This window comes from Maylandia zebra, linkage group LG8, assembly GCF_041146795.1.
Source record: "Maylandia zebra isolate NMK-2024a linkage group LG8, Mzebra_GT3a, whole genome shotgun sequence".
Classification (NCBI taxonomy): Eukaryota; Metazoa; Chordata; class Actinopteri; order Cichliformes; family Cichlidae; genus Maylandia; species Maylandia zebra.
The window spans coordinates 17,639,617-17,652,705 of NC_135174.1; the positions used below are offsets into that span (position 1 = coordinate 17,639,617).

At 41.4% G+C, this 13,089-nt stretch overlaps 1 protein-coding gene across 1 annotated transcript; it reads right to left on the reverse strand.

Annotated features, from left to right (window-relative positions):
• Window positions 1-71: 71 nt before the first annotated feature.
• On the reverse strand, window positions 72-12,008 carry tdrd1 (tudor domain containing 1). Its single transcript, XM_004567532.4, has 26 exons — window positions 11,855-12,008; window positions 11,428-11,595; window positions 11,256-11,293; window positions 10,816-10,876; window positions 10,515-10,629; window positions 10,297-10,363; window positions 10,084-10,164; window positions 9,803-9,982; window positions 9,558-9,701; window positions 9,310-9,475; window positions 9,136-9,219; window positions 8,869-9,045; window positions 8,672-8,779; window positions 5,793-5,963; window positions 5,292-5,534; window positions 4,859-4,981; window positions 4,190-4,297; window positions 3,801-3,968; window positions 3,142-3,486; window positions 2,946-3,062; window positions 2,697-2,822; window positions 1,741-1,908; window positions 1,251-1,655; window positions 987-1,049; window positions 822-865; window positions 72-667 (listed from the first exon to the last, which is right to left on the reverse strand). Exons 2-26 carry the CDS (start codon window positions 11,585-11,587, stop codon window positions 578-580), a joined length of 3,552 nt encoding a protein of 1,183 aa, XP_004567589.3. The 5' UTR covers window positions 11,588-11,595; window positions 11,855-12,008; the 3' UTR covers window positions 72-577.
• Between the last annotated feature and the right edge of the window lie 1,081 nt (window positions 12,009-13,089).

Consider the following 13,089-nt stretch of genomic DNA (forward strand, 5'->3'; position numbering starts at 1 on the left):
GGTACGAAAACGGAGTGGCTTAGATAGTTTTACATCCTGGTACCACTTAAGACACATGAAACTACAGAGGCAAACTTTTTCCCTTTGGTTTACTGTATAGAAAGCTTTAGTAATCCATCAGCTTAAAAGAACACAAACATCGCTGTATTGTCTTTTTTCCACAAAGTTTTACATAAAACTCAAACATGTCAAAACAGAAGTGAGTCAGTGTGAACATCTCACCTGAACAGGTTATTACGACTCAATAAAGGAACAGATGGCAGCACAGCATGGGCCACAACACTTACAGAAGACACACAAAGATAAAGAGAGCTGAACATCTCTTGTTGCTGAATTTTGGCATTTTTTTCCAGAGGAAAAGCAAACAAAAAAAAATAACTTCAGCTTAACTAAAAATTCAAAACATAAGTAAAAGAGGCACATAGAGTAGAATCTCACAGATAAGGGAACAAAATTAAAAGGTACAAAGAAATACGGAGAAAGCAAACACAAGCTGGTTGGCAGCTTCTGGAGACCAGATTCAGTTTGGGAGAAACAATCTGGGAAAGAACAACAACCTTGATTTCAAAAACAGGATTCAACAATGTTGTTTATCATATTTCTTCTGTCCAACAAACATTTGGATCAGCGAAAGCTGCAGCTTCATCAGCTCTTCCAGCTCATCGATCTGTGGAAGAGAAAAGCAAATAAAGCAGTCGCTCGTTTGCATTTAATTTTAAAGAAAAATATAAAAACATTTTGTAGTATTAACAAAAGCATTTATAAAATAGTGCCATTTAAGATCTTTTAATGTTAATCAAAACTGTGAGATCAACTCTGACCTTGGCCTGCAGGCTCAGACAGCAGCAGCCTGAGGTCTGAAGGGCTAGGATTTGAATGAGAGCGGAAAGAGAATCAGAGCACAGCAAAACGTCATGTCCAAAGAAATCCAAACACTTGTCAGTTCAGGTGAAAACGATTCAGTTTCTAATCTAAAACATACACACCATCACTGTTGGAAGTATTTTGGATTGGCTTTATTTGCTCAGTAATCTCCTTCACTGGTTCTCCTGAAGAACAAAAAACAATGACCCAGTCCTGTTATCAATTAAATATTTGATACACATCTTTTTACCAACCTAAATATACTTGAGCAAAGTAAAATACGGCACTTAAAAAATCTCACATTATTTTGGATACGTTTTGTCAGTTCTCTTTACACTAAAAAGAAACCAGTAACTTAATCCTACAATCACAATCTTATTACGAACCACAGGCCGATGCTGCAGAAATATTCATCTTCTCTTCCGGATGCTGGGATATTGCATCCACAGTATTTGCCAGCACTGTGGTGCTCACTGGCTCTTTTTGGTTTTCGGGTACCGATTTGGGCTTAGAGCCGTCTGGTGCGGCTGCAGTGTTGACAGATGTACTGCTGCCAGTTTTGTCAGTCTTCTGGGTCGAGGTTGTGCAAGGGTTACTTCTCCTCTGGGCATGTAATGCTTCTGAGATCATGTCAGTGACGTTTCCCCCGCCCTTCTCAGCGGGCAGAGTGAGTGAGAGCACGTTAGCAGAGCCATCAAAGTGCTGGACTGTGGCGAGTACCCCATCCAAGACCGCGTTTTGAAATATCAGCTGCACTTCCTGAGGCCACTCTGCTGGAAAGTTCTCCTTACCTATCAATAAACATGAGGCAGTGCGACACGAGTCGGTAAACTAGCAAAGCCCAGAAAATGACAAAGAATACTTGTGCTGCCTTACCAGCAAGAGTGCAGCGAGTGATCTGAAAGGGAAGCTCCAGCGGGTTGCTGGGGATGGGCAAGATCCGGGAGTATGGCACCTTCTCACTGTTGCCATAGTCTGCATAGAGGACACTCACCTCTTTCTCACCAACTTCTAGGATTACTGCACGGTACCAGTTATTGTCAGCTGGAAAAAAAGAAGTCTAAGTCTATATTTTGTTTTGTAGTCACAGGAATTCCAACACAATTTAGAAAGAAAAATTGTCAAACTACTCAGCATTGAATGAAATATTACATTTATCCTCATTGGACTAACATATAGAACTCCTCTGACCTTACAAGCACTAAAAGCTCAAAGAAAACAGACCTGCTGTAAGCTGGACTGTGGAATGTAACCCCAGCTAAAGCCTACTCCGTGTATACTGTGTTTAAAGCCACACACACACACACACACAGTGTAATTATACCTACTAGAAGACATGAAATTACCAGCTTAGCTCTGTAAGAGCAAGAATTTCAGGTGGGGTTTCCAGAGCAGACCGCCAGCAATGAAAACTGGATGTACACTAACAGGATTAGTGTAACAGCAATTTTGTCCTCACTTGATTTTTTCTTGTTACCATGTTTATATTATTTATTAAATGAAAATTAGTAAACAACATTTCCTCAAAGCATTATGAGATGTGAAAATTAGTCTCCCTCAATCAAGCAAGGCGAAATATTTAAAATTAGATTATCTGTGAACATCTCATTCAGGACTAACCTTCAAGTTCCATCCAACAACTTTTGTGAGAACCCATTTGCCCCCTTGTGGCTAGAAACAGTTACTGCATTGCCTGCGAACGGTGAACTAGTGCTGCTCTCTGTGTGTATAGCAGGGTTACAGTGACCTAAAAATCCAAACTAGGTGAGGAAAAAAACCTAACCGAAATTAAACAAAAACAAAAAACCCTGGCACATTTGAAAGAACCCCACCTGAGAACTGAGCACAACAAGCAGCCCCAGGAGTTGGTTTGCCCTTTACAGCTGTGGACAAGGTGGCCTGGCTGTTGCAGTAGACAGCCAGCTCCACCATCACCTCCTGAAGCTTTTGTTGATCCACTACAGAAATAAATCAATAAATAAACAAACAAACACAAGCATAGAGAGCAATTAGATAAGACACAGCAAGGTCTATGTTATGTACATGCATTTTATAAGACAGTAGAAGACAACTGTTTCAACCTTGAGCAGGACCCAGCAGATAAAAGATGGAAGGATTAATGATGCCCGCAAAATAAGGCTGAAAGGCATCACTGAGCGGCAGCTCCACAGTCTTCCACTCCACTGGAAAAGATGGCACTGAAACCAGAATGCAACATTATAAATAAGCCTCCTAAATCACCACCAGCATCTTGAGGACTTCCTCTCTTTGGCTGACCTTCTGTGGACACTGCAGTCCATCCTTCAGCTGGTATCTCTTTGAAATTAACTTCTGTCTGACTGGAGACTTGAGTTTCTAAGGGATCTTGCTCATTTGTCTTCACGCTTTGTTTGGTTGCAGAGCCTGTTGTTCCATGTGTTTCTCTGGCAATCTCTCCAGGAACTTTAGCTAGTTGCGCAGAAATTAAGGCAGCTGCCACATTTACTCCTCTGCTTTCCAGCTCCACACCGTAGCCCTGTTCAGTGACAGAGAGGACACGTGCAGAGAGCTGCTTACCATACACCTGAGTCTGGAACCACAGCACAGCTTCACTGCTCCACTCTGATCCAAGAGGCTCCACGCCTAAAAATCAAACACACACCACTCAGTATAATCTACCCTTTAAATTTTTGTATTTTTTTAATTCAAACGTGAACAAACTTCCATCTGGCTTTCACACAGTTCCAAAGCTATAATGCAGTCTCTCCATGAATGTGCCAAAATATATGACAATTTCTCACATTTCAAATATGCTTCATATTGTGAAACAGAGCTCTCAACCTCACACACACACACACACACACACACACACACACACACACACACACACACACACACACACACACACACACACACACACACACACACACACACACACACACACACACACACACAACCTGTGAGCCAGCAGCGAACTGCCTGGAAGGGTAGAGTCAGTAGCTGGGCTGTAATGGATCGAAGGTGGCCCTTTTCAACTGTCAAGCTGTAGCCATAGTCCACAAAGTTCACAGCTACCTTGTCATCAGACAGCCCCGTCACCATAGCCCGACACCACGCTCCATCCCCTGGGGAACAAACAGCACATCATGTCCCATAAATGCCCCAAACACAAAGAAAGACAAGATTCATCATGAGTGGATTTAGATCACAGTGTGGGGAAAAAGCAGCTATAATAAAAACCCCAGAACATTTAACTGACAATAAAGTGTGGTTTGTGTCATGTTTTAGCAATCGGCTGCTGAGCTGATGACATTTATAAAGTCAGTGGTACAGCAGATGGTCTCACCAGGTAACAGGGCACAACAGGGCTCTCCCACCTTGGGCTCGAAAGGTGACGCATCAGCCTCACAATGCTGCTTTAACTGAGCCCCCAGCTCTTTCAGGCGCTGGTGGTCTGACAAACACACAGATAACACATGCATGCATCAATAAATGAATCCTCTGACTCATGCTGTTACTCTCTTCATACTGGATATTTATAGCTTAATTACTGGCATTTTATTTGCAGTATTGTTTTGCATTTTTGCTTGCTTGTAAACACCATGGTGGGGTTGCCCACCTCATCATATTGTTTGTTCTGCTTACAAAGACAAAAGACCCAGACTACCATCCACTCTCTTCTGCTTATTTATTACTGTGGTCTCATTAAAAGTATCCTTAATTTTCTTTTCACTTCTGTTTTTATTTCCTTGATATAAAATATCTGAATGTTTTTTCACTAAATAAAACAAGCCTTTGCTAACATTTATCCTTACACTGGTGGTGCTAATGCAACTGTACATTTTTACAATATATGGAAAATATTGCAGAATAATTACATGACTGAAAATCTGATAGATTTGCTGCCTTTAAAAATCTAAAAATAACTAGTTACTAACGAAAAGTCTCTGTATATTTGCCGAGACAATGCTGCTATGGGTAAAAATGGCGGCTATTTAGGCTAAAGAAACAATACCTGTAGGACTGTCAATGCGGCAGTAAAACGCTGCTGGGTTCTCAGCCACGACAGTGACTAACAGTGCCACCGCCTGGCTGTTGCAAGGAAGCTCAGTACAAGACCAAACCAGAGGCTCACATGCTGGGAGAAACGAAGCCAAATCACATATACACTTAATCAAGTTATAAAGTACTTTGGTTATTCATGTCTAACTTATCCACAAGCAAGTGGTGACTATGGCAGGTAAATTTATGACCACAAGAAGAAAATCCATGTCAATGTCACAGGCCTCTGCCAAAAAGGAATATTTGCTTCAGGTTTTCAGTTCTACATCATCATCATTTCCCCCAAGATGCATCAAATGAATCCAAATTAATCTCCCCATTAAAAAAAAAAAAACCCCAAACAAACTAAAAACCCAATAAAACCATTACTTTCAGATGCATCATACCTTGGGCCTCTGCAGTAACCACCGTCTCATTATCAGTAGTAACAGCACAAGGTGCAGCGTAACCTGCGGATATCAGCAATTCAGCTATATTGGCCTGTGGATCGCTGGACTCATCAATCATGGTCACCAATGCCTTGCCCCCATGTGCACCCTGGATTTCAATGTGCAGTATTCGGTTTGACACTCTTCGCTGCAGAGCCAGAAGGCAGTCCTCCGGCCAGCTCTCCCCAACAGGTTGAACCCCTGGAATGGAAACACCGCCCCCAAAAACAACAGAGGGACACACTAATCATGCGTTTCTTTATTATTTTCTCATTTAAAAAAAGACAACACCAAAGAAATGTAGTGTTTTTAAGTCAAAGTATACAAGTAACTTTAAGTAAAAATAGGTGAAAAAAATTAAATGACATTTGGCATAAAACTGAGCTCTCTCACATTCACAGCTTAACACGCTTAAGAATTGCTAAGCACTCAAAATCTACTGCATAGTGGAAAAAATACCTGCTAGACCACATGGAATAGCCTGCATGGGAAGGCGTAAGAGTGAGGAAGCGATGGGTCTAAGGTGGCCTAACCCGACCTCCTCAGAGTTGCCAAAATCAAGATACCCCACACAGACACGTTCCTCTGATGAATAAGCCAGAATCTTAGCCCTGTACCATTGCTTGTCCTCTGGAGAGAAAACACGAAGAGCCAGAAAGTACATTTATTACACCATTTTAAAAAACACACCATCTCTGAATTAGCTTGTTAAATACATTTCAGGCACAGGACACTTTGAAATCAAATAATGATAAAAGTAGAGCTGGGCGATATGAGATTTTTTCATATCACGATATGTTTTTTTCATTTCAGGCGATAACGATATCTATCACGATATAAGCCAAATAACTATATTTGTAAGATTTAAATGTGCCTTTGCTCACAAGTAAAATGTGAAATAATCAGCAGCTTGTTTTTATTTAAATATTTATTTCCCATAATAAATTCAACAGGGTAGATGTACTTAAGGAACATGAGACTTTTTCAGATAAATAAAGGCAAATATTGCAAACTACACAAAAGGCAGCCGCTAAAGCGTTTAAGTTTCAAAATAGAACAAACGAAACAGACTAAATTGTCAATTCCACTTAGAAACAAAATATTAATTCTAAAAATAAATCTTAGTTTGTTTTACAGAATAACAGACAAAACTGACTAACTTTCGTCAGTATCAAATAAACTGAGAACTAAAAGGAAATTCTCAATCTCTCCTTGTTGTATAGCTTAGCTTTTCAAACAGTTTTAACAGTTACTTTAGTCTGACAAAAGCCGAATGACGAATTAGCGCTTCCAGTCAGAGACTGAGGCTACGTCCACACGTACACGGGTATTTTTGAAAACTGAGATTTTCCGTTTTCGTTTTAAAAAATAATCCCATCCACACATAAAGGCAGAAATGAAGGAAAACGCTGCTATGAACATGCCAAAGCAGCAGGTGGCGCTAGATTCCTAACCGTGCAGAAATGTGCAGAAATCAGAAGTCTAGAAGCCTCGGTGGGAAAAAGTAAACAAAGCTGGGGCATAGAAGCAGAACCAAGTCGTATGTGTGGAGGGACAGTAACTGTGTGTATATGTAAGCATTTAAACACTGCAGAGAGTAGAATTAACAGTAACAGTATTGTAGAAATTCATTTCACTGAAACAATAACGTGGCGCACAGTGTGACGTCAAAAAATGTGCACACCTTTGACGCTGCGTTTTCTCCGTTTTTCTATCCATCCATCCATCCATTCGCTTCCGCTTATCCTTTTCAGGGTCGCGGGGGGCGCTGGAGCCTATCCCAGCTGTCATAGGGCGAGAGGCAGGGTACACCCTGGACAGGTCGCCAGTCCGTCAATTAATCAATTAACCTATCCCCTCAAGCTGCATGTCTTTGGACGGTGGGAGGAAGCCGGAGTACCCGGAGGGAACCCACGCAAACACGGGGAGAACATGCAAACTCCACACAGAAAGACCCCGGCCTGATGTTGGAATTGAACTCAGGACCTTCTTGCTGTGCGGCAACAGTGCTAACCACCGTGCCACCGTGCTGCCCTCTTTTCTAGTCCCTAAGGACCCCTGTCATCCACCCATTGACACACACATTCACACACTGGTGATGGCAAGCTACAATGTAGCCACAGCCACCCTGGGGCGCACTGACAGAGGCGAGGTTGCCGGACACTGGCGCCACCGGGCCCTCTGACCACCACCAGTAGGCAACGGGTGAAGTGTCTTGCCCAAGGACACAACGACCGAGACTGTCCAAGCCGGGGCTCGAACCGGCAACCTTCCGATTACAAGGCGAACTCCCAACTCTTGAGCCACGATCGCCCCATGTTTTTCTAGTCAACACGTAAATGCAAAAACGGAGTTTTTAAAAATCTTTGTTTTCAGTGACCAAAAACGCCGTTTACGTGTGGACGAAAGGTGCAAACGCATAGAAAAATCTGCGTTTTCAAAAATACCCGGGTACGTGTGGACGTAGCGCATGCACCAGTTTATTGTATTTCCAGACTTGCTTTCGGCACAATTTACAGTGCACGCTACTCTGTTTTTTGTCAGACTTGAAATAGCCGAAATACCTTCACACTACGGAACTTCTATGGCTCTTCCGTTCGACAATCTCTCCGGCATTGGAACCATCATCTGTTTTCTCTTCGGTCACGCTCGGTTGATTTTTCTAGTCGGCACACTCATTTCCTCCATTACCCGGGCGGTACGGTGGCTGGCTGCTTCCCAAACAAATACACATGTGCGGCTTGGCACTTGTGCTGTACGTAACAAGTCACGTGACGTGACGCTGCGGCTGTGATTGGTTTGGCTCTGCACTACGTAATTTGGATTGGCTGTTCTTTTTTTTCCTTTTTCTTTTTTTTTTAAGAGGACAAGAGCGGCGAGGTCTATCGCGATACATATCGTTATCGTTCTATCGCCCAGCTCTAGATAAAAGTATTTAATTTTTCAAATACAAATATTTAACTCCACAGCATTCAGTAGCTCCAAATTATGTTGTGTAAAAACAAGTCAAACACTAGGACTGACAGAAATTGAAACCTCGAACCACTGAGGGGATCAATTTGACCCCATCCCACAACAACATCACCAAAGATGAAGATCAATCGATGAAAAAAAAAAAAACAAACAAACACAAAAACAACAACAAAATACTCAATTACTAGAATAATCAACAGTTGTAGCCCTAATGATTAGGTTTTACTTTAACAGGGTTTAAAAAGACCCCTCTGACGATTCTAGTGTTCACTACAATACTGCTGTACAGCTTACAACAGTTTTCATAGCCAGCTATAGCGTCATACTCCCATTGTAAAACATTAATAGGTACTAAAATGTTATACCTGAGAACTGGGCACAGCACACTGTGGTGGGAGCTGGTCTAAAGTTCTGTGGGGTTGCAACCTGAGAGCAGTGTTCCCTCAGCTTTAACTGCAAATCCTGAATCAGTCCTGCAAACCAAAGTCTCAGCACAGGTTAAAGGTATATAAAAAGGTTGAGTGATTTAAGCTGCATTAATAGTTCAGCAACAGCTTCTCACCAGCGTTCTCCACCTTTTGCACGATAAGTTCAGTGGGTGACTGGAAGTGGGTGACCACAACAGAGAGCTGATCACCCACTGCTTGTGTTATTGGCTCTGGTAGTTGTGCCCAGGTATTGTCATCTTTTCCATCAGAGAGGCACCGGAAGTTTTCCAAAGATGCGCTCATCATGGCATCTGGGGAAGAAAAAGAAAAAAAATGGTTACAAAAACACATTTTAAATGTTACAAATTGCACTGACTGAGGATGTTGTATATGAATCTTACTGATATCTTGCACAGTTGGCACGATGTTAACTGGCTCTTTATCTGCATAGCCGTGTTCAAGGAGGAACGTGTTCAACTGTTTTCCTAAAAGAAAGAGACCGGGCGAGAGCTGGGCTTAAACATTTTAACTTCAGTAGATCCTTTAAATGTGCATCTCTGTTTTATATAAGTCACCCATGGAAAGCAGAATATCCACAGCATGAATGCGACCGTCTTCTACAGTTTCCACCAGCCTAACTGTGACAATCTTGCCAGCCAGCAGCTGTCTCACAGCAATGCAGCACTCGCCTGACCAGCTCCCCGCCACCGGCACAACCCCTGTGATACGACACTCCATTGCCTGCAAATAAAAGAGCCAAGGACCAAATTTAAAATGCCAGCATGTCACAGGGAATGTATTAACTGTGCAAATATGCACCCACACATGGGCAAAAAGGCTTGATGTCAGCCGTCAGGGCTCTGATCCTATCCACAGGGACATTTTCTTCATTGCCAAAGTCAATGTAAAGGACGTTAGCCATCTTATGGTCAGGAGCCAAAGTCTGTACAAGGCCTCGGTACCAGTTCTAGACACACACACACAAAAAGTGGGCCCAAGTCAAAACACAGCCAATGTAAATATTACAAATAGCAACCTGAGGACTTGCTTAAGAAGGCCTCGGCTCACCATATCACAGGAAAACTGAACCGCGCAAATCTCTCCAACACAGGGTACATGTGTTGTCACTGAGGAGCTGCAGTATGTTTTCTGAAGCTCTGTACTGATGCTCTGCAAAGATTCCAGCAACTCAGGGCTTTGAGGGACAAGGAAAAACCTGCTGGGGCTGTAGAACTCTACAACACGCGCCTAAAAACAGCAACAACCCAAATCACTCATTCTGGTATTTAATAACACACAAAAAATCTGCTTTTACTTTTGAAGCTTGAGGCAAACTGGATACATTTTACCTGGATGTCTGTTCCCTTGATGACTTTAGTTACATGCAAGTCCTTAAAATAAACCCTCTGGAGGCTAGACGATTCACCGTGCTTCAATATACAAATTTAAAAAAAATAATAACACAGATTACTTTCTTTAACTTAGTTTTGATTTCAAATTGTGCAAATGTGAAGCTTTCAACTTTTACTCGCATTAGCATATCAGTGAAGTATTGCAATTACCTTCAGCTCCCCCAGGCTGGCTCTGTCTTCTTTAGCTGGCACAGCCGCTGCTTCCACTGGTTTCCCTCTTTAGATTAAGATAAACAAACAACTTCACATTATTTATTGGGCATTCCATCTAATTTCATCTTATGCTGGTAAAACAAAAAATGGATATTTAAGCATTCATTAATATTAACAACTGTCAGCCAGAAGCACATTGTGTTGCCCAAGCTTACTTTACAGGCTCTGGATCAACGGCTTTGCACACATGTCTGTGGGTCTTCCAGTCTTCTGTCTGACAAGCCACTGAGCAGTAAGGCACCTTCTTACAACGCTTGCATCGAAAATTGCCTGTGAATGAACAGTTATTTTAGACTTTACTAAAATGCTTACACAAGAACAACAGCGCTGAAATGAGAGTGCAAATCACTAAAGATAACCAAAAAACAAAAACAAATTAAGAGCCTCTGGCTTAAAAAAACAAACAAAAACATGCTGCCAAATAAACACAATGCCACATTTAAACTGTCATATTACCTTGGTGACCACAGTAGTTGCAGAAATGCACAGTCAGAGATGGCTGACCAGATCCCAACAACTGTAAGGGGAAACAAAAATAGTACTGACTTTTATTTCTATTCAACAGTCTTCTACTTCTTTTGGAAACTCCTTTTAGAGCAGATCATCTGTCTCACTCTAACCCTCAATAGCTTCCTCCTTCGTCACACCAACCCTCTGCATGTTCTCCTTCAGTGCATCCTAACTTCCTCTGAGGTCTTCCTCTTTCTCCTGCCTTACACCTCCAAAATTATCCTGAGTCCAATATATCCACTATCCCTCCTCTGCCCATGCCATCTCAACCATGGCTCTCTAACTTTGTCCCCAAAGTGCTCAATCTGAGCACTCTCTTTGATATACTTATTTCTAATCAACCCCACACATATCTAGCAAACTACAAAACCATCAACAATACATACTCCAGATTTATCCCTGTTCACTGATGAATTTATGGGACCTGCAAAATGAAAGGAAGAAAAAAAAACGAGCAAATTATTTTTACAGAATTATCAGATTCCTTCATTTTTAGTTTTATCGGTGAATAACAGCATAACTGCACATTTTGGAGGGTTTTTGTTTTGTTTTTTTTACCGTCCCCAATGGCGCCTGATGGGAGGCGCACGGCTGGAGCGCTGGGCATGGTGAGGTGTCTTGGAGGAGGTAATGTACCGCAAACACCCGCTGGGATCGACGAAGGTTTCCTCAAAGGCAGGTTTGGTCGAACCACATTTGTCGAAAATGAGCGGTTCATTTCAGTACCTTTCAGTGTTATATAACAAATGACTGTATCAAGACATTATACTTAACTTATATCTGCACTTTAGCATTCTTAGCTAGCTAAAGGTTACTAAAGCTACGAGTCAAGGTCACATAATAATGCATTAGCAAACTATTTTTTAAAAATCACGTTAAACGAATAAAAACCGCCAGCAGCACATCTGAAGAGCATTATTCTGTCAAATAATCCAATACACGTAACGTTTTAGTGTACTTGTACACCGCAGACTCAATGCCGTACCTTGCACGTGTTGTTTGACCAGAAAGGGAAAAAAGTTGTGCTCATGCGCAGTAGCATCAGTGTCGCACAGTTCACAATGTTCACGAGCCCAAATCAAATCAAGTTTAGTTAACAATTACTGAAGCCGATATGTTGGCTTATTATTGAGAGGTTAGGAGGAAACATAGGAAAAGTAACTGGACTGAATAGCAAAAGATCAATACAGTAAAACCTCTGGAAAATCTCTCAAGAAAATTTGAGGAAGTACCCCAAACCGGTTGCAGCCTGAGCCTGGTTCCAATGGAGTTTTTTTTTCCTGTTAAATTGAGTTTTTCCTTCTCACTGTCCCCAAAGTGCTTGCTTATAGGCCATCATTTCATTGTTGGGGTTTTCTCTGTTTTCATTGTGGGTGCCCTGAGGAAGCTGTTGTTGTAATTTAGTGCTATATAAATAAAACTGAATTGAGTTGAAAAGAACTGAAAGAGTTGAAGTTTGGTTGTGTGGCTTAGTGCTGAGAAAAGCACTAAAGATGAGATGTTTTATTTGAGGATGTTGGTGGAGCCGTATAGAGAAAGTCAATAGCAGTTGAACTGTCTTTGTGGATCTAGACAAAGCAGAGGAACTGTTGTTGTTTCCAGTAACTTCTTGTTTCCAGTGGTGATGGACAGGCTGACAGATGAGGTCAGAATTCAACTTGCCAACAATTATAAACAATTACAATACAAATAATTACAATACAAGCAATTACATTATCAAATATTGTCTAAGCCATACTTACTGAGTACCAGGAGTAGCACATTGTTTAGTACTTCATTACATCAGTGCAAGTCATTTGTTTAAAAGCAGTGTGCCCAGTGTTTGTTTTCATTTTCAATTTATTTATTTATTTTACATTTTATCTTTTACTTTTTAAAAACTATCTACATTAAAGACTAATCTAAAGCCATCGTCTGTGTATCTTTACATTTCCTTAGGATGCTTTGCCAGTAAAAAGTGTCATTCTTGTGTCATAAAGCCTATTTTACTTTAAGCACGAGCAAACCTTCTATGTGCCGTCAAAGCTAATTTAAAATGGACTGAGGCAAAATAAAAAACTGTCCTGCCATCAGACAAATCAAAATTTGAAATTCTTTTTGGAAAACATACATGTTCTTGGCTAAATCAGTACTCAGTTCAAAAGCATGCATCTCTGATGGTATGGGGGTGCTTAAGTGCCTATGGAGTTGGTAGTTTGTACATGTGGAAAGGCACCATGA

Bases quoted from the DNA above. Each gene is read 5' to 3' on its own strand.
- tdrd1 (XM_004567532.4), bottom strand. From the start codon at position 11,587: ATGAACCGCTCATTTTCGACAAATGTGGTTCGACCAAACCTGCCTTTG. The intron at 4,982-5,291 runs GTATGATGCATC...CGTTTCTCCCAG, and splicing joins GGTTACTGCAGAGGCCCAAG to CATGTGAGCCTCTGGTTTGG. The intron at 1,656-1,740 runs GTAAGGCAGCAC...GTTTATTGATAG, and splicing joins CACTCGCTGCACTCTTGCTG to GTAAGGAGAACTTTCCAGCA.